Raw genomic sequence first — 27,170 nt, 5'->3', positions numbered from 1 at the left:
GTCCAAACACTGCCCCTGAAAATTCCTATTCGTTACTTCACCTAACATCGAACTACCAGCATACTTATATAAAGAACGTCTGTTTCTAAAACCTAAACAAACGATTATTATTTTATTTTTCGAATAGAAATTATTTATTTATTTTGATTTATTTCGTACAACATTTAAACTTTAACGTCTATATTTATACAAAAATGCACGCGTTAATAAAGTAATAAATGCAAAATAGAAAATAATGAGGTATTCTGTCGTGGCAAAATATTATTGCATAACTTGCAAACACTAATCTGTTGTAATAATGCATGTATCTTATTAACTTTCCTTTTTCCTTTTAAAGCCAGGTAGACTCGTAGAGCTCACCATTCAAATAGTAAACTGTTTATTTTATTTTCTAGCCGGATTCAGTACAACTAAAGTGACATACTATTTTATTTGAAACAAGCGACTTGAATTTAAAAGATAACATCGACTGAATTCTTAATACGATTAATCCTATCGACAAAGAATTTCTGTTTAAAAACAGAGTCTGATACGGCGGGCTATCAACGCTTTAAAAACTAGCCTTTGTTGAGATTCAATAATATTTCGAATGACATCGGTACAAATACAAACGCTATCGAACACTATTCAACCAGTGTTCACCAGATGACGCGGAAGTTTTTCAGGCGTGTCGAAATGCGGTTCGTGTGCCTTCGGCGTTCGTCGTGCGTCGCCGTGGTGGTCGGCGGTCGGGAGTAAGCGAGCGTGCGACACTGAGAACAGGACTTGTCCAGTACAAGCGTTGTAGAAAGTGAGCGAAAGTGATATACAGTGTCGTGATAAATTCGCGTGCGAACGGTCGGTCGGTCGATTCCTCGGTCGTGTGTTTGGAAAAAAAATTGTACGGGTCGCGTTCGCGCGTAAAAGGCAACGATTAAGGGGGGGTGAGCGTTCGCAACGGTGTGGATCGTGGACGGCCATAACTGGTGTGTCTGCCATTCTGTCTCCGGTGCAGGATCTACGTAGCGAAAGGGCAGATGCCCTTACCCGGTTCGCGCTGCTCTGTCCGGATCGACGTGGTGTTGCAAGATCCGGTGGTGTTGTTCGTCGCGGCGCGTTCTCGGGCTTACTAAACCCGCGAAGTACAAGGACGAGTGATCAGCCGCCCCCCGTGGGGGGCAAGGATTTCGGGTACGACACTGGTGATGCCACATTGAGGGCGCGAGTCACAGAGAATTTTCCCCCCCCACGTACACATACCGATCCACGAGCCTCGCGTATACGTGTGCTCGCCACTTCGGGTTAGTTCGGGGAGTCGAGAGAGAAGACGAATGATGCTCTCATCTTCTCGCTCTCGACACAGCTGAACTTGGAATTGCCGGCAAACGGAATACGATTCTTGGTCGTCTAATGTACTCGAGAAGGATCTTGCCTTGATAACGAGTGTTACATTGAATCCGAAATACATAGAACGAGAAAACAGTTAGATCGTACAGTTAAATCGAATTTTTAGATTTCACGGTAAACTGCGAGCACGTGTCATTTTCCGTCGCATGCTCGACACCTCTTTTCAGAAAGTCTATTGTTACTTTTCTAGAGAAAAATATCACGATAAAGTTCTAAGGCCACTGTCATTGAATAAATGACTAATAGAGTCACTGTACGACTGTCATCTCTGTTTTAGTTAGATCTCTAAAATATACGCGAGGCATAGTTTGTAAATAATAGAAAAATGATATCTGACATTGAATCGATTCTACTCATTTCGATTTAAAAAACAAAATCCCAGAATCTAATATTTAAAACAAATCAAAACATTTCTACTCAAGGATTTCAGCTGTTTAGACAGAGCGAAAGAAAAGCTCGGATTCGCCCTCTCTCTCTCTCTACGATCCGAAGTTGTCCGAAGCGCGATTTCACGTACACGCGACTCGTCCGTTAGTGTGCGTCCGTTCTCCCTACCATCGAACCAGGTGGAACGGGCAATTTTCTATGACACCCGTCCTCGATCTGACATCACAGGTACGACAGTCTCCTCGACGGTGGCCTCTGTGTGGTGAACTCTGTCTGGCAGCAACGGCAGCAGCGCCGTCAACAACAACGGCGAAAACGACAGCAGCGCCATCAGCAGCGCGGCCGCCATCGCAGCGAGAAGAAGAAGAGACAGCAGCAGCAGCAACTATTACTTCGAGGAGAGAAAGAAGAAGAAATGCCCGTAGGTCCGCGAACGGCGACGCGATCAAAGATGGAGGCCCCGTCCAGTTTGTAACACGGCGGCCAGGTCTCGTTTAAACATCACCACCAACGGGAGCCTCTGAGAGCGCTCCTCGGAGTCGGCTGCCTAAAAGTCGTCTTTCCTTGCTCCGTGCTACTTTTCTTCGCGAGACCCGCGAGCCTGAAGGATGGAGCTACGCGTTGGTAATAAGTACCGGCTAGGACGGAAAATCGGGAGCGGCTCCTTCGGCGACATTTACCTAGGTAACTCTATTCGCTGCTTCCTTTTCGACATTTACGTTTTTACTTGTGCCTTCCCCCTCCCACCCACACACACGCACACCAACGTATCGCACACGCTATCCGCCCACCTACTCACGCTAGTTGCCCTACGACATGCATGAACGCGCCAACTCCCCCGTGCACACATGTACACGTTTATTTATTTTTATTTTTTCGATCGTTTCTTTTTTTCTTTTCGTAAAAAATTTCGCCCCGTCTGGCAACCGCGTGATCGGGCCTTTGGCCTTTTTTTTTTGTTATTCTTAGGTACCAACATCTCCACCGGCGAGGAAGTCGCCATCAAGCTAGAATGCATAAAAACGCGGCATCCGCAGTTGCACATAGAGTCCAAGTTCTACAGGATGATGCAAGGAGGCGGTGAGTAAGGTTTTTCGTTTTCGTGGGGTTTCGCGAACCGTCGGAAAATGCGACGCATATTTCGAATCGTTGTCGCGCGAGAACCGTCAGAATTTTGTGTTTGTTTGTTGGACAGCTGGTTGAGGTCTGGCCACTGAACCTTCTCTCTCGCTCTCCCTCCTCCCCTTCCCTGTTTCCTATGTTTCTCCGTTCTCCCCACCCCGGTCCTGTGTTCTTTGTGACAATGTAATACGGACTTTACCGTTTTAACGATTGCATATTCATGCTCCAGTTTTGTTAGTTAAAATAAATTGCATAGTTACTCGTAACGTAAATAATTTATTTTATTCTATTCGCAAATTATCATTATTTTATTTTCCTCTGTAACGGTATATTTTTTTTTTTCTATGAGGACACTTATTTAGTTTCAAACGATATTTTAATGTTCTACTTGTAAATTTTGACGGACACGTTGCGTTAAATTGTTGTCAAACGTACTTTATTGCAATGTTTCAGTTGGCATACCTACTATAAAATGGTGTGGCTCGGAAGGTGACTACAATGTAATGGTAATGGAGCTACTTGGTCCGTCGCTGGAGGATCTCTTTAATTTCTGTTCAAGAAGATTTTCTTTAAAGACAGTTTTGCTTCTCGCCGATCAGTTGGTAAATAATAAGTTTTACTAGGATCATTGTTTCAAGAGTTTTTTTTATTGTAATCGTATATTTCAATATTTACTGCCATATTTGTCTTTTTTGTTATAATTTTTTGGTAAGTTATACGTAACAAGTAACTAATATCCTTTATGCTAGGCTTGAAAGCTTTACAGTATTTCATCTTGATATTCTTTTACATTTTTTTTATATTATTGCTTATCATCTCGTTCTTCGACGAAAGATAAGAGATAATGTATGCAATTTCATCTTGCCGCTTTTGAAACGAGATCTTCGATTTCATGTTCCTGTGGTATCGTCGCAAATACAAAGCATATATTGTAACGTTCAAAGTTCATATTGCGATTATGTGCAAGTATTTGTTATTCTGTTTTCCATCGATGAAATAAATTACAATAAGAGTAACGTCCTTATCAGCCAACGACTCGGTTAGCCGATAATATGGCTTCACGATCTCAATAAAAACAATGTTTTACGAGGAGTCGATGCTAGTATAGAAAGCTTTGGTTGTAAGCAAAATGCATTTAGCAAAGTACTATTCTGGTGTCGCGCTAAATGGGAGAATCTTCAGAAAAAAACAGGTGAAAGGATCCGTGAAAGGATCCTTTTTCCTTCGGTATTTTCAAAATTTTTTCAATTCCCACCAAACAGTTCGTAAGGTCCAACGAATGTTACCAGTTCTGTACTATTAGTTACCAGAGGCAATGACCTTAGAATATATGAATGAAGCATGACTTACTCTCTTTGTTTCATTGCATTGATTTCCAGTTGCTATTAGCGTGCGAAAGACTCGCTAATTTTTCTCTGTTTTTGTTTACGCTTGCAATAACGAAAACTTGACGCAACCGCCATGTCGATAACTGATACATTGTTTTTCTATTCTTTCTCTATAGATAAGTAGAACGGATTATATTCATAGTCGTACCTTCATCCATCGAGACATCAAGCCAGACAATTTTTTGATGGGACTAGGAAAAAAAGGAAATCTCGTGTACATTATAGACTTCGGATTAGCTAAGAAATATCGCGAAGTTCGTACTCACAAACACATACCTTACCGAGAGAACAAGAATCTGACGGGAACGGCCAGGTTTGTTGATGGATACACCATTGTTTCTCTTTCATCGACGTTTCATTCTCGATGAATTTTTACAATTTTTGCTTTGTTTGTATATAAACAGATACGCGAGTATCAACACACATTTGGGAATCGAGCAATCACGGCGAGACGACCTTGAATCCTTGGGGTACGTTCTTATGTACTTCAACAGGGGTAGTTTGCCCTGGCAAGGTTTGAAAGCAGCGACCAAGAGGCAGAAATACGAACGTATCTCCGAAAAGAAAATGTCCACACCCGTCGAGGAACTCTGCAAAGGTTATCCCGGTAAATACCCGTTCTTGCGTTGCACTGTTCAATAACATCGGTGAACCGGAATCGCTTCGTACTCAAAATAAAAATCTTGTTATTGTAGTAGAGTTTGCGTCGTACCTAAGGTATTGCCGAGGATTACGTTTCGAGGAGAGGCCAGATTACTCGTATCTTCGACAACTCTTCCGAACGCTATTCCACGGGCAGGGTTTCACTTACGACTACGTGTTCGATTGGAATATGCTGAAGTTCGGTAACGTGAGGCAACCGACGTTGCCCTCGGCGCAACAGGTGCCGATGCACTCTCAACAAACGAACGCGGCGCTGCCGTCCGGGACCAATAACGATCAAGAACAGCGATCAAGGTTGGTGGTAACAGAATTAAGCAGAACGTATACGAAATCAGACATGAAAATGTTGGCGATCGCGTCTCCACCATACCGTGTTCTTTCATGTGTATAAATAGCATGGTCATTTCATTACCCAGTGCGTTCTATTATTAGCGGCTGGGTCAATGAATCGGGAAATACACGCGTCGAATAAGAATAATCAAGTACGATGAATTCTTTATCTCAAACATTTATTTTCGTTCTTCTTTTGTCGTCCCTAATGAGGATTCCCAGCCTCGATATCGCTCGTTATCGATGTTATTCAATTTATTAATAAATAAGATTAACTCTCATCGCGTCGATGTTGTGAATTGCAGGCCCTACACGCGGCAGTGTCTGGCGAACGCATCGGTGCCGACGGTGGGCCCGACAGTGGGAACAACCTCAAATATGAGAAGTATGCGGCAAAAACGCGAGGCGATGGAAGCACTTCGCGATCAGGACAATCAAGATAAGAGTGATCTCCAAGGTAAAATAAAGTTCTACCGAGAATTATGTTTGAGCCAGCAGCAGGCTATAGTCGAACGAAAAACGCAGCTCGTAGTCGGACACGCGCAAGCAGGTGGTAGCGATATCGCGCAGGAACGCTCGAATCCGTGTCAGTTCAGTACGTTTAAATCGTCGCCGGGTAGAGCAGCGCAGGACGTAACGGGTCTGAATCTAGGACACCGCGAGAAAGACGTAGATCGCGAGGTGGTGGTGTTCCATAATAGCAATACGCTCGAGCAGAACAATCTCGTTTACGGGTACGCCGTCAAAACACCCGGCTCGCTGAATTGCTTCGGCAGCGTGGATGAAGAGAAGGGTCGCGATCAGGACAACGCGAAGGACAGCTCGACGCCCGGAAGTCGACGTCTCAGCGCGACCCGCGACGTCCGTCGTCATTCCGGGACCGCGGAGTTCCTCGACCACGAATCTTGCGTTCGTTCCGAGTTTTGCAAGAAGATATGCCAAGGGCCCGCCAAGCAGAACAAAAATTTCTCCTTTTTTCTGGGAATATTGAAGAGAAACGTCGATTTATCGCTGATGGGTTCGAAGAGCCTGGACCTCACCGAGGAGGAATGGCAGAAAACGGTTTGCCACGATAAACAGAGGAGCCTGGACTTCTCTCAGAGATCGGAGAAATCTATGGACACGTCGGCGAACAAGTCGGTTCGCGATCGTCCAAATTTTTTCCAACGCCTCCGTAGGAACTGGCATTTTTTAGTAAAGCAGCGCCTCATCAGACGACGGAATAAATACGAGAATTCGCAGAGCGCCGAGGAGAAGTGCGAATATTTTCTACGCAAGTATCAGAAGGATGATTTTTTTGATCGAGTCCCGAGTCTGCCGGTGAGGCGTACCTCCGTCGAGTCCAATCACGATTTTTTCTCTGAGCGCGACACTAGCAAGGACGATCTGGTCTCCGCCAATAGAAAGCAGGTCACCATCCAATTGGAAGACAGTACGTTGCAGGCAAAAAAGGAGGAGAACAATTTACTCAATGCAAACGAAAAGAAACAGATGGAACCGACTCCTCCGAGCGTTAAGAACGATCCACCTGGTAGTACCAAGGATCACAAACCTAATGGAAACAATGTCGCGGCGACCGAGACCGGATTGTCGAAAACTGCACGGAGTAACAACATTCAGGCCATGAATCTTGATACTCTAAAGGGCATCCTTCTCGATATGTTTATTTGCATTTGCCTTTAACTTTGTATTTGTACCGCGACTCGCGTTTCATATTTATAGGGAACGTTCTTACACCACCGAGCGATCTTTATCGTAGCTTGCGCGTAGCTCTCCGTTATTTCGGAAATTCACGGAAAGGTGAAGTTCAAGGAACGCTACCGTAGAGGTTTTTCTGTATGCTGCTATACCTGACAGGTTTTTTGTTCTCGCGATCTATGGAATAGTATAATCAATCTTTAAGGTGAATTTAAATTCTGTTTCCTTTTAACTTTTCATGGCACTATCGTCCGTTCGTTTAGGTGACGTTTATCGAGGATTGCGACGAGCGATACCGCTAATACCGCATTAATAACATGATTCTTGTTTAGAGGTCAGGTGTAACCGTTTCGTCGCAATATAACCTAAACGTTATAGTTTAAATACTCGCATTGATCAAGCTGTGATCTAAGGTTCCATGTATTTCGTTTGATTTCTTTCGAATTTACGTTATGCATTCCGAATGTAAACGGTGACGTAAACTCGTTTGTTTCGGTTAGCGTTTCTCAAACTGTGAAGGTTACTTCGTCATCGTAACGCATAATTTGGATCGTTTTAACTTTAATTATGTGGACGACGGGTTCAATTTTAACAGATTTCATCATTTCTATACATGTACATTCGTTTTATATCGTTTTTAAAAATAAGATAAAAAGTTTTTCGTGGTCGAAACAGTTCGGGAGACGCTAATTTTATTCATTCGGCATGCGATCCATCGTGTTTCGAAATATTGGTAGTTATCGCAAGGGATTCAAAATATTTTGGCAGACAGCTGCTTTTTTTTTTTTTTTTTTTAATTATTGCTGTCGAGGTTTCGTTAGAACTCTATAGGGTAATCCTGCTGCAATTTTCGAATTTCGTTCTTCAAACCAATCCGATCGACGCCTCGATATGGATCGAATTGATATTCTTTGTCTGTCTCCTTTACGAGACGTATAGGACTTAACGCAAAATGTATACTCTCATATACCAAACTACAGCAACTAACGCAATAAGAAACCACCGGTGTACATAAGATAGGGGATAGACGTTTAACAGTAGCAGCACGGTGAAATTCAGAATCGATGGCGAATAGGGCTATTATACGGAGAAATTCCCTTAACTTTTGATACTCGCGTTTTTATAAAGAAATGATATTTTTTCATACGAGCACTTCATCACCTTCGCCGTGTTTATGGTGTTGGATCTCTCATTTTTTATTTAGAATTAGAAAAGAGCGATTGTCGATCGGTTATCTAAATGACCATTTAACGGATCCGTTCGTCGCTGGTCGAAAGTAAATACAGTGGAACTCCGTTTATTCGGATATACGGCGGTCCATCGGAGCGACGATAAATTCAGCGAAACTCCCGAAAGTTCTTCCTAATTTTAGAGTAGTTCGTAGTCCGTAATTTCGCCTAGTAATTTTTATACGATTACGAGACTAATCGAAGAACTGATATTCCTCAGACTGATTTTTATATCGAAAATTCGAAAGGGAACGTTTATGTTCCTCGAAACAATTTTATACTTTTTAACATTTTCTACCTTCGTCTTTTTTCATTTACACGAACGTTCGTCTACTTTCGAAAGCAAAAATTAACGCTCATGTATCGAAGTCGTGCTCGCTTCATTTTTCACCAATGCGTCACACCGTCCGATCCGACTCGAGAATAATTGTCTCGCGCGAACGAATCGTACGCCTCCCATCGTATAATTAACCCTCTATCGCATGGATTGTCGCTTTATTTTCCGTAAAAGAGATTTCTCTTCGTGGTTAATGTATCCGTCGATTAATCGATATTCGTCCTGAACGATACGCGACCGAATCCGCGCAGCTAGTAGACGTATCCGTAAAAAATAACACGAGATTCCGTCTGTACTTCGTAGAGATTTTTATCGAGTTCCTGATTAATATGTAATAGAGGGCTAATTAGAATTCGCAACATACCGTTTTATGTTCGTTCATTTAATCGTTAACCGTCTCGAGTGTTCCATCGCGACGCTTATCGAACATTGTAATCATAACCCAGCGTTTATTATCCATATAGAGCGAGTGTGTTTACTTTTTGAGGTAGGGTATGGACGTAAATACAAACTAGTTTTTACTATCCGAAAGGTCGAGTTCGAAATCGATGTTTCTGATAGGAATTTGTCGATCTTCGAAGATGTTAGCCGAACGTGTCGCCGCGTTCGTTTTTTTTTTTTTTTTTTTTGGGGGGGAGAGGGATTCCAGCGCGATGGAAAGAGCAAGAACTGCGTGAGAGGATTTAGGCGCGAAGGAACAAAGAAATATCTCCATCGTTAATTCCTCGCAGGTTTATCACAAAAATTCATTTGCTCTGTGACGTAACAATTGATACGCTGGAACAGTAATTTGTACACTAAATTGAATTTAAATCGAAACCAGTACGGTAAAGTCTCCTTAAACGCACGGAAACCATCCTCACCAAAAGGGGGCTGTACCCCTTGAGGGGTCAAGGAGTTCGAGCACCGAGCAGTGTAACGCGATCCAGGTAAAACTGGATAAAACACCGACGTACCCTGGTGTTTTTTCTCCGTCCTCTTCTTTATTCTCTGTCCTTCTCTACGTTCGAAGCTTGTCGGCAAACATAAAAATATATACGAACTCTGTGATAAACACACAAGTTCGGTACCGAGCCCTGTGCATTTAAGGGGACTTTACCGTATTCGGTCAATTAATACTTTATCTACCGAGCTATTTAGAAACAGTCTTTAATTAAAAAAAAAAAGAAAATTGTCTATAGTAGCATACGGCAATCCAGGCTGATAATAATTCCTCGATACTGTTACTAGATACATCGAAAGTCAAGTCCGTTTCCAAACACTGAACATTGTAAGTAGACATCCATCGAATGCAGAGATTGAGAAAATTCTTGTTTGTTGCTTATCGATTTAATAGAAATAGTTCGTCTTCGCGCTTAATCCTCTCACGCACCGTTTGTTCGCAGAAAGTGAATCGTTCTTCGACGATCGGACGATCGTGGCCACTCTGTTCACGACGACCGATTTCGATCCAACGAAAAGAAGCACCTCGAGATCCAGAAAGGTTACCAAAGCTTAGATAGAAACAATAAAGCATAGTTTTCTACTTGTTCTACGCGCGAATTGTAATCCCGAGGGCTTCTTTCGTTCGGCAACAACGGCAACACGTGCACGTTGAATCGTTTCTCCCGATCGTCAGGGAAGTTGTGAATTTACTGACTTCTTCCTAAACGCTGGAACCCACGGTAGGCGTCATCGCTGCTTCCCTATCGCGCATTATTTCTCCCTTGTTTTGTTCACTTATCCAGGGAGTCTTCGCAATCGCGCATCTATTTGTAATTATCCTGTTTTTATCGATAGTGGTGATGATGATGATGATGATGATGATGATGATGGTGATGATGATGATGATGATGAAGTAGCAAATAAATGTTTTTCCATTCAAGGACTGGTCTCTTTATTTATTTCACCACACGACATTGTCGATTATCCTTGTCAAAATTTTTTTCTCACTTGGCTTGAATGGAAAAACCATATTGTACGAGAGACACTTCGAGCTCGATCCAAGACTCTTCTTTTTTCAATTCTAATTCGCATCATCTGTCTTCACGGAGGCGTATTTGTTTTTCTTTTCTATATTTTTTTCCATTTCTTTTCATTTTTCTTTTTTTGTTTGTTCAATTTTTACATTTCTGAACCGTTGAATCGTATGCGTCGTCACGATGTCTTTTCGACGATTGTTTCTCAAGTCGAGAGCTTTTTCCATTTCAATTGCCAAGCGTGAAAGGTCCGTCCATCGCGTTCCTGTTCCGTGCGGTCGATGCCCGTCGCGATCGACTTCACATCGGATCCGAATGTTTTCTACGTTAATCCTTCGAGTGTAGCGAAACACTTTGTCGTTATTCGAGCAGAATCCCGTCAGCGAACCAACAGTGTCTCCTAGAGTCTATACAGGGTGTCCGACGAACGAAATTCTGCAGCGTTAGGTAATGTTAGCGTTACCATTTCTTAATTCGAATAACAGACGAGTATCATTTCAATTCAAGTCTTAAATCAACCTACGAACAGTTTGCTTTCTCTTGTTACTCACGTAATTAACACGTTAAACACCTAGAAACCACGTGCACCGACTTCTTTTCTTTCGAACAATAAATGGTACTGAGATTTTGTTGCCTGATACCTGTTTATATTCTGAACGAAACGGCACGTAAAACCGGCGTTGCATTTAACGCGTCAATTACGACAATCGAGCAAATACCTTCGCGTTGGACACCCTGTAGCATAATTCGGATCGAATCGCAACGATTCTCGCACGATACCAGCGGTATTAGCACGGATGGTTGGTCACGACCAACGAACAAGCGACGTGAAACCGTCTGTAAAGTAGCCCGAACGTTGCTCGACTTGCGACGGGTGTAACTTGTAACCCGCGTAACCGCGAGATGCGCGCTTCTGTAACGCGAGTACTGTTTTCATACACCTCCGGACACTGTGCTCTCTAGTTTCTGATTTTCCCGACTCGAGCTACCGCACGACTGCGAATGCGTTTTGTAACTCGTTCCTAAGGAGAGCGATCGCGTATCTTGACCCTTTAAATTCCGAATTTCTACGTCGGATGATCGAGAACTACGTAGACGCGAAGACGTCTCCTACGAAGACGTCTCCTATTAAAGAACTGAAGAAGCTTTTAATTTACAAATGCCTCGAGAATGTAAAATTAACTCATGTCACGTTGCAAACTCTTTTGCAACGGCGCTTTAAAGGGTCGGAGTATACTCGCGATTTCTCCGTCGATCTTTATCGGTATTTATTTAACGTGCGATTCTCAGAGATGGTCAAACTCGAGTTGAATCGCGTAATCTAATTTCGATGGGGATTGTTAAGGGACATGGAGGTTTCGAACACGATCCAAGAGCAGTTTGCCCATCTCTGAAGAAACCTGAGGATACATCGAATCGTTAACCTCTTCATGCTCGTGCCATTCGTGTTAGCCTTTCAAAGATTGTTCTTTAAGCTTGGTATACCGTGTCTTTCGCGATCAAATGATTTTTTGTAGCTTTTTTTTTTTTTTTAATTGTTTTTGAAACACGAAAGACCGCCGCCCGTTAAAAGAGAATTAATTACGCGAGCACGAAGGTGTTAACGGTGCAAGTGATTCTTTTTCCGCGGTATGCATTGTTTTCTGCTGGTGTTTTTCAGCGTCGGGCGCGGTCGGCCAGGAGCGAAGGGTCAGTATGAGGTTGCACCGTAAGGGAGAAATGCAGCCGAAGTCCAAGTGAGTTGCTATATCACACAGCAATAAGCACCTAAGTATAACTCGCTCTGCCTAGCGTCCAGAGGGTGTGGTCTCACTGTTTCGTAGCTTTGTAACTAATCGCGCGTTTAATTATTTCTTAAGGGGTCTTCTCGATTCGGAGGTTTAAGAAGGAAGATTCTTTCGCGCATTTTCTGAAAGCATTCTACTCTTTCTTGATGTCAAATTTCTTGATTCGTCTATCTTCGATTGGCTGACGAAAGCAAAAGTTTCTTTTTCCTCTTACACCGTAACGTTTCTGTAGCAATTGCAACGAGCTTGTTACACTTGGTGCTGTCATCGGGGTTTGCATGCAACATTGCACACGGGGTCATTAAATCGTCGCGATTCAATTCACAAACTATCCGACACCGGAGTCAATCGCGTCACGATTTTTCATTCTTTTCATGCATCTTTTCATTTCGATTTTTGTAAACGAACTATGGCGATGCCGTTACGTATACAGTGAGCAACTTTTACCGCAATTACTGCAATTTTCACTTCGTCGCTTTATAATTTTTATTCACGATGAAGGTACGTATATATAGCCCGCAATTGCGTACATTATCAGAATATATATTTTCAATACTTAAAGTTACTCATTGTAAGTGCGCGTACCTTGTTTTCGCGATAGAATCAACGCGAACGGTTCCGAATTAATTATGATTTATTCTTCGCCGACTGTGTACAGACTGTTTTTGCTTGCGAACTATATCTCGATGTGGATGTCGGTGTTAGTTGCATTCGGCTCTAATTTGGCAGGTCACTCTTTTTTGGTAGATTGGTGTCTTGATACCGTGGCATGGTTCTCCCTCGATCGACCGAGATCCGGGGAGAAGTTGAGAGGGAAGAGGGAGAGCACTGTGTCATTTGGAAAGAACGTTAAACGTCGTTATTAATGTTACACTAGAGATCGTAGAATAGCGATTACTTTGATCGCCGGTCGTCGTTGGCACCCAACGATTACTTTAATAGTCATCCATCGCGTGATTTAATCGCGACTCAATTGCCTGTGATTACTTAATTTTCAATTGCATCGCGTATTCATCGAATGGATCGAATTACTCGATCGAACACGAACGCTGTAATTATCGCGACTCCTCTGATCAATGATAAAGACAGCGGAGAAAATGCTTTCCAAATGCGACGATGAAGTCTGTTTGCCTGCTGTCGGGTGCACTGGAATGGTCTTTTCTTACACTCACGTTGAACAATCTTTATATTTTGCATAACCAGTAGGGGACGAGCGCAGGAAACATATACAGGATGTCCCAAAAATGTTGTAACACCTTGAAAGAGGCGGTTCGGGAGGTGATTTGAGACAACATTTAGCGAAAGTGTTGTCCGAGGTTTCGTTAAGGAGATATTAACGGAAAACACTGACCGATCAGAGCGCGAGCAGCCTGACGCGTAGTCTGTACTACTGCGGCTCTCTAGCGCGTGGCCACGCGCTCCGATTGGTCGAGTTTTTTTTTTTTTTTTTGTTAATATCTGCTTAACGAAGCCTCGGACAACATTTTCGCTAAGGAAAAAGTGAAAAAGTTGTTTCAAATTACCTCCCGAACCACTCCTTTCAAAGTGTTACATTTTTGGGACACCTTGTATATAGTTAGCTTCTGTCTCTTTCGCTGATGGACGGAGTAACGTATCTTTATCCCCTAGCGCTATTTTTACGAGTCTGACTCCTGATGAAAATTTCAGACCAAACTTGAAAATCACGAGTCAGGCTCGTTGTTACATTTACTGCGCTCGTTCGGGCGCTCGGGTTTGGCGCGCGGCATTTTCCGAATTTCCGCGTAGTGCGAGGGGTTATCTTCACTTTCTTATCCACGTGGGTTCTACGTGAATTCCCAATGTGCCAAGCGAACGATGACAAAGATTCACGACGATCCAGATCCTCGATCAAACATTTCTGTGATCCGTTCAGAAATCTAGATCGATAAAATATTCCTCGATTAAACTCTTCGGAGCTCGAGAATTTGTCTCCGTGGCAAGCAAGTTGAAATCGGGGAAATTTGAGAGTTTGTCTCCGAGGTACAACCGGTACGAATACGTTATCGCGATAGACGCGTACCTGGATCGTCGAATCGTTCGCGTTCGTCGGGATGCCCAAACGTGAAAGAAGGAAACCTAAACTCGAGCGCGTTGGCGTTTACGAAAGTACTTTCGCGTTTAGGTTTCAAGATAGTCACCGTTACGTCTCGACGAATAGGAGCGTAACGAAAAGAGGGAATTGTCGTTCTGGGTTGTTGCGAAACTCTGCTCGGCAACTGGTTGCTCCGTGTTATCGTTCAACGTCACGTAACTGGAGCTCTTTACGTACTCGATTTTCTTGAGCGCTCGGTTATTCGGCTTCTAACGAACCGTGTTGCTAATTACGGTTACAGTTACTCGTAGAACCAGCAGAAGTTGAGACGGACGCGTTTTGTTTTTTTTTTCTATTTTTTTTTTTACGCAAGCTGTAACTCGTATATCGAGAGATAAGTTCAGCGATATGGATGATTGTTTCGCATGTATTCGTTAAAATTAATCAAAATCCGAATGTTTCGCGAAAATCGAGTACGCACGTCGACGGATTTTCGAGACATCCCGCACTGGGCGGACCGACGTTGGTCATTCGAGGATTAGTGCATGAACGGTACGCACGTTTCTGTTTTCTTCTGATTCTCTCGTTACTGTCAAGACACGTTAAATCTCGTAGACACCGAAACGCCCGGCGTCGAGACCCGCCGGAATCGAGCTTCATGTTCTTTCGTTGACTTTGTTTTCAGGTAACCGAAAGCTAAGACACTAATTCTAAATCACGAAAGTAGGCAAAGAATGGGCGATAGTATCTCCTGTGCCACGGTAGCGGACGCCGGCGAAAAACTGAAATCGTGGATAAACGTTCGCCTCGCGATCCTTCTCTCTCTGACCTCGTCGCCTCATCCCTCTCGAAACTCTCGCTCTCGTTGCGATAACTTGGACGATCGCGGCTCGTCTCGAATTCTCTGCCGTCTCAGAGAACTCGGCCGCACGTTAGGTAAACGCGGCGCCGAGAACGAGCCAGTGCCGAGACGATCACGATGACGGCACGTCGAAACGAGACGGAAGAGCTCACACGTTGATCGCCCGCCGAAAGTAGAAACGCCTAGACGACAGGGCGAGAGGAGGAGAGACACGGACAACGGGAGCCGATCGGAAGAGAGAAGGAAATCGCAAACGGCGACGGGAATGGCGAAGTTTCGGTGACGAAAATCATTTAACAGTGAGGACGGTGTCGCGCTAATGTCGCTGTTTTGTGTGTCTTTTGTTTTGGAAGCGCCAATGCGACGACAATGGCCCCGCCCTGGGTCAGAATTGCAGCCGATGATCTCGACGAGTGAATCAACAGCAGCAGCAATAGCAGATACGTCGTTGTCGTCGTCTTCTTCAGCATAGAGCCGTGACCCTCCGTAGGCGGCGAATCCAGTGACCTATATCGCGGAAGACTGTCCAGGTCGACGATCCATTCGACCGAGCGTGATCTACGAGAACCAGCGTTGGGCATAATCCATGATTACGATTACCGAGTAATCACTAGTCATGATTAACGAATAATCAGACACGATTAGCTCCGACCGATCACCGATTTCTCATTGTACACTCTAAATGTAGCTTAGAAACTAAATTTCATTGTTGAAGGCGAGAAGATATCGAAACTGTTCTCGATATTCAGTTACTCGATCGGTTGCTGTGCAACGTGTAACGATATGTCTAATACTGTATCAGTTTAATAGAACAGTAAATGTACCGAGCAAAATTCACCGACCGTTTATGTACGCCTTTTATATATACCTATATATATATATATTATTATTCGATGTATTAGAGCGTATACATACGCCTTTATCATACAATTTTCTGAAAATGTGCGTTACAGTGTAAGGATGAATAACGAATGCATACATTCACTGCTGAATTTCGTCTGGATTAGGTTAGATTCTGGTTAGTTCTCGCTAGAATTCATGGAAAATATGTGTACGTTCGTTGTAGTTCGCGCTTTCACTGTAACACACGTATTGTACGATTATCGCAAGTAATCACTGCCCAACGCTGGCTCTTTGGAGTCCGACCCGCGTTCTCTACTATCTGGTCTGTCTGACAGAGACGAGCAAAATTTTCCTCGAATTATATCTGTCAAAAACAAACGTAGAACGATTCAATCGCTCGAACACAAGCTCCACTTTTCGTTCAACCAATAAGGAATAAAACGTTGTCGACCTTTTATCGGTGACTGTTATCTGGACAGGAGTTTTGCTCATCTCTAGCGTCTTCATGATCCACTCAGAACGGTCGCGCGAGGTGATCCAGTCGCCCGGATGCGGAGCAAACCCTGCTCGAAGAACGATCGCGGCGAAACGATCTAGATGGGACGATTTAGGTGTCCAAGTCGACCGCCGTTTTAGAACCGACTACGTAATAGCGCCCAGACGCGAGTAATCGTATCATTGTCCGCGCGAGCCACGATTGCCTGGGAAAACAGCACTCGCGACGAACATGGTTCGATCGATAGAGAAGGACAACGCGTATACATATGCACAGATTGTTCGTGGTGTTTCGACGAAGGACGCACTGCAGGGGTCTGTGATTCTTAAGCGTCCCACAGACTGCTCCGACGTGACTTGGGCCCACGCTTTAGGGTATATCGGCGAATGTACAGTACGCGACTTCGATGATGGTCCTTGCTGTTGCCACGATTTTGCTGGACACGAGTCTTCCTGCGTCTTGGAACGAATACCGATAGCGAACCAGAGATCTCGCGTTTCTTTTATTTTGTTTTTTTTTTTTTTTTTTTTTTTAAATAAGAGGCACTCCTCTTCCCGGATCGCAAAGTTCGACTGAAGTTTCTTCAGGCAAACTCGACTTTCGGATTCTCGGCTCGAGGCTGCTTCGATATTCAAAGAACGGTGGCTCGAACGCGCCGAGAATTCGATTCGAGCGTAATTGTATAGATATATGTAGCATACCGAACGAACACCATGATTTGTACATAGACGAAATCGCGCGTCGAACGACGCTCACGACAGAGCTGTGACACGTGATACCTAACGATGTGTCGCTAGGAGAAAAATCAGTCGTCGAGTAATTTTTCTCGGGTGAGCCCAATTTAGTTCAATGATGTAACGAATACAATGGTTTCGTTAACGGCGAGTTAACCCGTCGGCTGAGCGTCGAAGATTCGTCCCGTCGGCGCTCTGGTTTAACGATCGTACGGAATATAGTACAATGACCTCGCGGCGAGCGAATACAGTCGGTATGTTTGTTTCACCGAGCGTAAACGCTTCGCTCGGTTCTGTCGGATCAGTGCTTCTCAAACTTCCTGGAGCTCGGATCGCTCGGCAATTTTTCGCGGACCCACTCGAAAACAGTAAATGAAAATATAAAGGGATATCGAGAAACAGCGTCGCTCGTATTACCCGAAGAAAATAATTGTTTGATTTATCGTAACACGTGATACGAGTAAGCGACCAATTTGTTCGATTTATATTTTCATTCGATTTTGTCGTTGTTGTTTATAAAAACCTGAATCATTGTAGATGGCGCGCTGCCACGACCTAATTTCAGGTCGAGATTGAGTCATGGATTGAGAGGCACTGCGTTAGACGTTGAAGCATCACGGCGAATCGCGCCAACATCGATCAAAGCGTACTGTACAGTTCGCGTCCGCGCGTAAATCTGATCGTCGATCGATTCATTCGGACGGAGGTGGCGATCGTTTCGTGTCCTTATCAAACAGACGATTCGCGGCTTCTCGTTGATCAGCGTATCACCTCTCCTCGATCTGCTGCGTCCTCCTCTATTTTTTTTTCTTCTTTAACGCGAAAAGCCGATTTTCGGTGGCGAAACGAAGTCGAGGAGGTGGCGAGAAATCCGTTTGGCGAACGGTACCATACCCAGCCTTCTACGCCATTTAGGTTTGGCTCTGTTTACGATTGTCTTTAAACATAGGAAATTGTTATTTTATTGTAGAACGCGATTCAGAATCAAGAGAAAGGAGGAATTGGGCGAGAAGATTGCCAGTAAACACCACCAAACCCTATCTTCTCCGATGCATTAGAAAAGTCTTTCCGTAGTCCGGGTTGTCCGACGACGAGCGGAAGAGTCTCGAAGCTCGGGTCTGCGAATCAGGTGACAAACCAAGCGAAACAAATCCCGTATAATTCTGTTACTTTGCTGTAAAGATGTGTGTACCAATTAATTTTATTAGAATCATGCGAAATGTTGCTAAATCTTTTATTTTTATAGACTCTAAGCGATTCGAGCGAACTCCGAGATCGTCGAGCCTTTTATTGTTTCAGGTTTATTCGATCATGGAAATTGACTAGTCCTTACATATCGAACATTTTTTCATGCTCGAAAAATTGAATTCTGTTTTACGAGACGCGTCCATTAAAGAGCTACGGTCGCTCACGTGTGTCTACGTATGCGATCTTGACGAAGGACTTTCCTAAAGCATCGTACTTAATCACTGTGCTGTTATGCGTGTCCCACGTGCTATGCCTTTTGCGTTGAGAACGTGCACGGAAAAAATTTCGCGTGTCCAGACTTAGGAAGGATAGGAAAGGCCGAGGGAAAAAGTAGAAAGATAAGATTTTGTAAACAATTTTCTTGCGAAAACTGAATTTATTTCTCGCAGAGATCGCACAGGGAACGATCGAACACAGGCTGCTCCGACGTGACGTGGGCTCACGTCACGTCGGAGCAGTTTGTGGGACGCTTTAATCTCCTTTCGTCCCCCGCGCGTCCACTTCCATTCTCGTTCTTCACAAACAAATTTTCCACCCACGTCACTTCCCGTTTCGCTCCTCTCATCCTACCATCCTCATCCTTTTCCTCCTCCTCATTCCCGGATCAACATCTTGTATAGACATTCGTCGACGAGTTGCATACAAAAAAAAGAAACAAAAAAATTATGCGAGTAAACAAAAAATAACGTGATAAGAAAACTGGTTATACATAAATATATATTATACCGACACATGTTTTTCTATGTAATTTTTTTATTTTTTTTTTTTTTTTTATTTTTCATAGGGTACTACTACCGCTACTATTATTACTATGTACGATTAACTATTTACTATTAACTACTACCAGCTATTACTATTACCATTACAACTACCGCTGCTTCTACCGTTAATTACACTATTCGCTACGTTGTAACTTGTACAAAGAACACGAATCGATCGCAACGATCTACTCGGAAACTTGCAACGGAAGTTTCTCTCGTCGACCGTACGCGAGAGAACCGGAAGCGACGGGTCCGCGATTTCGGTTTCCGTCGCGTGTCGCGATCATAGCGCGTTCCTCTCGTTTTTGCCTCCGTATTTCTGTTCTCTGTCCTCTGCGCTCTCGCGGACGCCGCTTGCTCCTCTAATTTAAACCCATGGGAATTATCGATCGGATTATTGTTAACGATGTTTCGGCAGTAGCGACGCAAGCGCGAAGGAATTGCCTTTGTCCTCTCGATTGTAAATTGTTACGAGTAAGAGTTACGATATACTTGAACAACTACCTTTGTACCAATTATCAACGTAATTAGGGACGATCATTACAAATATTGCGTGATATACTGCTTCACGAATTTCGTTAATTTTGTACAGAACGATACCCGTAATAATTACTTTTTGTAATCGTTATTCGATGTCAACGTCTCGACCCCTTCCATCGTTCTCATTCTTTTTCACTCTTTTATTTTCGATTAACGCGCATTCTTCGCTCGAGGAACGTCTCCTCGATGCAATCGCGACGACGATTTCATTTCGATTCACATAATTTAAGATTCGTTCAAGTTAGATTCGATGTCGATGCTACATCGAAATCATTTTTTCGTTAGCGATCGTTCTCGAAATTCTTAGCAGATTTATGTTTGGTGCAATTTGCGATAGAGTAGTCGAATCGAGGAGGATTCCTCGAGTCGTCAACCTCGGACGAGACAAACACTGCCAGCGCGAGCGAATGTTCTCGCGTTTCCAATCATGACTGACAAGATACGCGGAAACCGTTCCGACCTCGTCGCTTCCCACCCCTTCCCCCACCCCCCACCCCCACGAAGGTTCTCGAATCAAATCATTCCCGAGGTGATCGACGCCAGCGTAAAACGAGGAGCAACCGAATCCTCCGGTTCCGTTTCATTTTTTTAACCGAGCACAGTTCGCGTCGCACGAAACACGTCTCTCGTCGCGAAATCCCGACTTCGCCGCTCGCTCCTGTAACGCACCGACTGCGCGAACCGATTTTATTCAAAATTTCTCTATATTTTGTACCTTCGTACTTCGAGTTCCGAGGAACGGAAATTTAGATGCGAACCGCGCAACCGTAACGCGTTGGTGTAAATAAAAATTTAGACGATGCGACGGTCGGTGTGTCAATTGGGAGACTGAAAGCACAAAGATGGACGGAGCGTAGAAGCTGAGGACGGAGCAATGGGAGTAAAAGGGTTAGCCGCTCGGTGGCCCTGAGCAGTCTATAATTCCCAGACCGCGGTTCATGTTGACTCTTTCTTTTGGTCTCTTGACAACTTCGGGGATAATTGAAAAGCGACTTTTTAGTTTTTCTTGAAATTCTTCGTAACTGTAGCGCGTATCCTTTCGTTGGTAATACGGGGATGAGGACGAATCGAACGTGTTCCTCGTTGGCGCAAACTGAGCGGAATAAAGTCGAGCGCTGCGATTTCGAGGACTCTCGAAACGAAGCGAATGAAAACTTGTACGACAGACGGGGTTTGCTCGGCCTAGAGGAGTTTCTTCTTTCTTCTCGAAACTATGGGGTTTGTCGAACCGCGGGGCTTCTCAGTTCGAAGAGAACTGCGATACAAAAAATTCAATTCAGAGAGAGAGAGAGAGAGAGAGAGAGGGTTAAAGAACAACGTAAAACGGTCTCCTGCCCGAAGGCGCCACGATGGTCCCGGTATCGCGTCGGGATGTACGATTAATCGTATTTTAACTGTACTAATCGATAAAATTGTATCGAAGCGACCGGTTTGTATATGTACATATATATACAATTACTATTGATCCATTAAGGGAGAAAAAAAATTTACTATATAACTATAAACAATGCGAAAAGCGTGATATGGAGGAAGAGCGAACGTTCTATTTGCGTGTGTGTGTGTGTGTGCGAGTCCGTGCGTGCATCCCCGTGTGTAAACGTGTGCGTGAGAAAGTAACAATGAGAGACGATTAGATAAACGAAATATCCGAGGAAACAAACAAAACCGATACCGACAAAGAGTATACTCTATATACATATATATACATATATATATATATATATATATATGTGTGTGTATATATATATATATATATATATTATAAACTGTCTTTGCGTACCATGCGGTGAAGCCGAATGAAAGGAAGCGTTTTAGCCGTCGCGAAGCGAGCTGATGCGGGCTTGCCTTCCCGTTTCGTTAATTCCTTCTTTTTTTTTTCTTTTTTTTTATTTGTTGCGTTATAGATACAACACTGTTCGCCACAACTGTAAAACCGTCCCGAGGCTCGCGTATTTTGTATGCAGCGATTAAAGTTTAGTCGAAGCAAGTATACCATACGAAAATGAAACGCGCTGACAGACTACTAAATAAAACGCAATAAGTACTTGTATATAAAGGTAAATAAGAGAAACTGTTTCTACGCTGTTTGGTAAATATAAAACCAGGTATAGGATAAGGTTGTATTAAAGAAAAAGAAAAAATTGAACCCAAACCGGAGCAGAAGGAATGATATAGTAATTTAATTAGTTAACTTCGATCATGTTTTTGTTGTATTTCTTCTTGCACTTCGATGCGGATTCTGTTAATCGTTTCTTTCGTTTCTTTTTCTTTCTTTTTTTCTTTCTTTCTTTTTTTTTTTTATTAAATTTCTTTTTAAGTTATACAATTGTCATTCTGTATAAATATACCTAGAATAAAAACATTGCTCCTAACGACCGAACATTGATTCTTATCATTCCATAAGCGAAACGTAACTATGTTTGCAACGTCTTCAAAGGAATAACTTTGTTCGATTCAATCAATTACGTTGTAACCTCGATAATAACCTCGTTCCCGATCTACGCCAACGTGGAAATTCGATGCGCACTCTCTAGGGTTAAACAATCTTCCTCGAGATCGTAGTATACTTGCTTTCGCTTAGTTTATATCGAAATGTACAAGATACGCGATATTTAGAACGGTCTTATATTTAACGGTGGACAGTGTACATCTTCCTGGGAGATTAAGAAGAATGTGCGAGTACGCGAGGATACACGATACTCGTGGCTTTCGTCTTCACTCGACCACGAAATTTTCGTTTTCTCGTTCTATCATCGCACAACCACCTCTTGCCATCTCCGAGACTCGATCTTCCTTCTCGCATACACGTTTTCTTTCTTTGTAGGTTGATGAAAAGCACCAGCGGCTAAACGATCGACTCGTTCGACGTCTTCTAGGTACACCTGGTTCGTAATCTCGATCTTAAAGAGGTTTTCAAGAAGAATCGGTGATTACAAAGGACGAACCCTAGACGAGCCAGGCAGTCTCCTTTCCGTGGACTTCCATTTTCTTTTGACACGTTCGACACCTTTCGGAACCTCGGGGTTCCCGGATACTTCAACCGATCGAAATTACCCGCGCGAACATTCGGTGCATTCGACACAGAGAACCGTTAAGTGGTTCTCTCGGATTTTCTGCTTTGATTCGTCTGGTTCCTTCGAATCAAAGCAAAGAATGCAAGAGTATGAACGGTTGCCTCTGCTGGATGCACCTATAGATAAGATCCCAACTAGAACGGTAATTTAAAAAGGAAATACATTTACTACACAAGGCCTCGTAATCGACCGGCATCACCACCTTCGTTTTGCTTCAGATACGCGATCGATCGTTAACCGGTATCGTACAGAACGCGTTAAAGCGACGTAATCGCGACGATCCTTCTCGAGAGAGACTCGTTCGCTGTCTTTTTCACCTTTCTTATTGTTCAAGATCTCCGAGGATGGCAAGAGCTACAGATCGATAGAAAGCACAGGCCCGCTGATCGATCTGCGGCGATCAATCGTGACGGCGCGATGTTAACAACGACAAGGAATAATTGTGTAAATTCGCCGCTGTTCGAATCCATCGTTCTTGTTCCGAGCATCGACCCACCGACGAAAGAGGCTGCTTCCGTTGTTGTTAGCGAAGCCACGTAGGTTTTCTTTCTTTTTGTACTGTCGGACGACGCGTGACCCAACAGAGATGGGCAGAATTTCATTCGGATAAAAGATGACGAATAATAACGATTAACCCTTTCGTTGTGCGCCGATTATTATAGTCAGCACCCGTGACGAAAGGGTTAAGTCGAACGGTTCGAATATCAGCGCCATTCGAAGCAGCCAGCTGCAAAGGCTCGCAACCAAAATATCGACTAATATTCCGTAATTCGGATTCATGTTTTTATTCGACTACTCGTTTATCTTTTATTCGTTCACTTTTTACCCAAATAAGATAACGTCGCCTATTCCTGTGTCCCCCGTGGGTCGATCTATCGAGATCAAATTAAACTTACATTGTCTTTGACATTCTTGACGTGAGTTCGTTAAACTCCTAACTGAAGTGCAATTGTAAGATTACGACCATCGTTGTCCGTTCGCTTCTTCGTTCCGAAAATGTCGCGTGCGCGTCCGTTGTAAGCGTGCACGCGACGATAATCGGCGACGATCGTCGAGGTTTTCATGCGAATGCCAAATTTTCCGTTCGCGTTTCATTGTTTGCATTTTCTTATCGGGTGAACGCGTCGACGCGCCGAACGTGTCGATCCTTTATGCGACGAAAACACGATTCTCCGGATAAACGAAATCAAAATAGGCAGCTAAAGGTGCGTGGAGCGAATCGAACGCCGTTTCTATGTACGTTGAATTCTCCCTAGTACTCGTACCGTCGCGAAGCGATTCTTAATCATCTAGGATTGAATCGTATATTTTTTACGCCGATGACAATCGGGCATGTACGTCTCGCGAGCGAATAATAATTCTCCGCTATCGTTTCTCGTCCGAATCGCTCGGCGTTGCGTTCGACGATCGAAATGGTTCGACGAACGATTAAGAATCGCTGGCGTTAAAGGGTTATACGTAAATCGTACGCGAGAAACGAGCCAAGCGCGACGTCCGACGATTTCATTCGTCGAAGAAATTCTCCTTCGTGCAGGCCGTCTAATTTCGCGTTTTTCTCCGCCGCTCTTTATATGTTCACCGTGTAGGGGTAAATGATACCGATTAGGAGCCGGAAACGAACGTTTGTTTTTAGATCGGAAACGGCGGCGTCGGTGCAGCCGCGGACCGACGCGACTCGCTAAAATATTTTCGGTAATACGAGCTTCTTCTGCGACGAGCGCGATCGTTTCGCGGTCAGCCTGTCGTCGGCTCGCCGAATTCTAGTTGAATAATAAAAAGAGGAAACGAAGCATTTTTTAAATTAAACGAGATAAACGAACAACCACGTTTCAGCGTTTCTTTTACTCCATCCCCAATCTCCTCGACTCCCCGTTTCGCTTATATTTGGACGATCTAATGTATAATAATATATTATTGGGGGTACGAATAAGTTTCGAGGGATTTGCAACAGATGCCGTAACTAGTATACTATTAAATAAATAAATAAAGTATAAAGTATACTAGTTGCGCCATCTTTTCCCTCGACACTTATTCGTACCCCCAATACGATGTCGTTAATCGTGCAATTGTCTCTGAAACCAGTCAGTTTATTTTAGAAACGAGATTCGGTGTACATAGGGACGCAGTTTACGTAGCCAAGAATCCACCGTCTACGGGTAGAGCGACTCCGTTGATCATCGAGCTGCGATCGCTTAGGAGGAAGACGATGGCGTCCACCACCTCGTCCACTTCTGCGAATAGAAGACGTATCGTAACCGTACAATTATTTCCAGAAGGATGAAGACTCAGTGGCATGGACACTGAGATCACTACTCACCGCCAAATCGGCCCAGTGGTATTTTACTGATCATGCTCTGCGCCTTGGCCGGTTCGCTCCAGCCTAGTTTTCCCATTTCTGTCATAATCACCGTGGGGTTCACGGTGTTCACTCGAATATTGTGCGGGCCTAGCTCGAGAGCCATCGCTCTGAAAATGGAAACGCGGAAAAGTTTCTTGTTTATCTTATCGTTCCGTTAGTTACTTACTTGGACAGCATGTCCACGGCTCCTTTGGAGGCGCAGTAGACAGCGTGATCCATCAGGGCAGCCTGGCTGGCCTGCGAAGACACATTGACGACGCTCCCGCCGACTTTTCTCTTGATCCAGTCCCTAGCGACCACCTGGGAGACGTTGAACATGGCCTTGACGTTCACGTCGAAAGTCACGTCGAAGTCTTCCTCCGTGGTTTCCAGGAAGGGCTGAAGAGCCGCGACGCCGGCATTGTTCACCAACAGATCGATAGGTAGAATGCTCTCGACCACTTTTCTGGTGGCATTCCAGTCGCGAAGATCCACGCACACGGTTTGGATACGTGGATCTATCCCGCTGAGCGTCGTCAGGTTCTCCTTCGTCTTGCACAGCGCTATCACCTGCGCGTTGTACTTGGAGAGCCGGAGGGCCAACTGTTTACCGATGCCTACGATTTTTTAACGATCTATATTGTACGCTTTCTGCAGTCAGGCATTTATTTTTTTCTTTGGAAAGTGACCTCGAAGTATCACCGCAAGGGCAGATAAAGAACAAAAAAATAACGTTTACATAATCGAATTTTTGCTGATTGCTGGTTACCGTTTAATACGCTGATAAACGTATATGAACGAGTAACGAAAAGATATCGATAAAATACATTTTACACTCTGGTAGATATTTCTATTTATTTTTGTGTAAAACAAATAGATTCCAACGAAAAACTAATCAGAATTTATTATACGATATTTTTGTAAATCGGAGGATAGTCGAGCCTCGTTTGACATAGGACTTGAAAAGGTTATAGATCGAGATAAGCCCTATCTCGGTTTGTGTATAAATATAATCGACCCTGATTGGTTGTATACACATTCTCAGGCAATCGAGTAAGCTTTCCAATTCGACTCGTTGCAGAGATGAAACGATTATTAGACAGACGTTTAAGAACGTTATAGGTTTCGTGTTCATAATCTAGATAACGAGATGCCGAGAGCAAAGGAAATGGCATGCGTATATGCTAATTTTATAGCGTACCTCGTCCAGCGCCGGTTACGAAAATGCGTTTACCCTCAAAGTCGATGTTCATAGTTAAAAACGTGAGACAAACTGCTACGCGAGATTGCTTGTTGAATATGTTTATTCGGTTGACCCCACCAAAGGCCGTCGACGGCGTTACATAAATTGCTATCGGTTCCGCTCGTTACGCGGTAAGTATACAGCATTAAACTATAGTAATACAGTATCAGTATAGTTGAGCAAGACACAGCATGCAACGTGGTACGATGAACACGTGCCGCGCCCATTCCAATTCGTTTAACCTAATGTTTCTTCTTTCAATTTCAATTTTATACATAAAAAGACAGAAATTCTGTCATTCTGAACTTCTGTTTATTGACATTGATATTTCTTAGGCCGGAGGTCGTGACCTTAATAAAGATACACGGGTTACTATTTGTGCATAAGAAATACTGATCTATGATAAACTTATATCAAGTAATTTAAGTTAAATATCCTTTAAGCATTTTTCTATTCATACCTGAAGGTATTATTTGAAATTACTAAGTTATACATTATAAACTATATAAATAATGCTCAAATGGTGTCCATCGATCGACTCGCCATCTCGCGGTGAAAAAGTAAAAGCAAAAAATAAGAATTTACTATTGATATTAGAATAACTAATTCAAATTTCGCGCGCTTTCCAAAGTCTATCTAATCGCCATCTGTCGGTGAATGTACCGAACTAATTTTAGGAGTTTGGTCAGCGCC

The 27,170-nt window shown here is 43.5% G+C and overlaps 3 protein-coding genes across 9 annotated transcripts in view; 2 read left to right on the top strand and 1 right to left on the bottom strand.

The window, feature by feature from the left end:
- Positions 1-142: 142 nt before the first annotated feature.
- LOC128895204 (casein kinase I-like) lies at positions 143-23,406 on the top strand. Of its 7 annotated transcripts, none has more exons than XM_054157608.1 (10): positions 143-1,170; positions 2,002-2,457; positions 2,743-2,853; positions 3,349-3,497; positions 4,400-4,596; positions 4,688-4,890; positions 4,979-5,240; positions 5,582-5,733; positions 12,159-12,234; positions 22,647-23,406. In XM_054157608.1, exons 2-10 carry the CDS (start codon positions 2,382-2,384, stop codon positions 22,669-22,671), a joined length of 1,251 nt encoding a protein of 416 aa, XP_054013583.1. In that variant the 5' UTR covers positions 143-1,170; positions 2,002-2,381; the 3' UTR covers positions 22,672-23,406. The 7 variants fall into 7 exon arrangements, with proteins under 7 accessions (XP_054013583.1, XP_054013580.1, XP_054013578.1 ...); XM_054157605.1 differs by lacking the exon at positions 22,647-23,406 and adding an exon at positions 18,244-21,330 and having other exon boundaries at positions 4,982-5,240; XM_054157603.1 differs by lacking the exon at positions 22,647-23,406 and adding an exon at positions 18,244-21,330.
- A 1,551-nt stretch (positions 23,407-24,957) lies between these two features.
- On the bottom strand, positions 24,958-26,590 carry LOC128895216 (L-xylulose reductase). Its single transcript, XM_054157634.1, has 4 exons — positions 26,436-26,590; positions 25,422-25,851; positions 25,214-25,362; positions 24,958-25,127 (listed from the first exon to the last, which is right to left on the bottom strand). Exons 1-4 carry the CDS (start codon positions 26,485-26,487, stop codon positions 25,024-25,026), a joined length of 735 nt encoding a protein of 244 aa, XP_054013609.1. The 5' UTR covers positions 26,488-26,590; the 3' UTR covers positions 24,958-25,023.
- The window catches only part of LOC128895211 (uncharacterized), a 6,361-nt gene continuing 5,699 nt past the window's right edge, over positions 26,509-27,170 (top strand). The window contains exon 1 of the mRNA XM_054157626.1: positions 26,509-26,608. The gene's annotated coding sequence lies outside the window, so the exon portion shown is untranslated. The remainder of the gene's footprint in view (positions 26,609-27,170) is intronic.

Source organism: Hylaeus anthracinus, unplaced genomic scaffold (assembly GCF_026225885.1).
Source record: "Hylaeus anthracinus isolate JK02 unplaced genomic scaffold, UHH_iyHylAnth1.0_haploid 4, whole genome shotgun sequence".
NCBI lineage: Eukaryota > Metazoa > Arthropoda > Insecta > Hymenoptera > Colletidae > Hylaeus > Hylaeus anthracinus.
The sequence above is the reverse complement of the archived record's forward strand: the minus strand, read 5'-3'. Positions and strand labels throughout refer to the sequence as shown.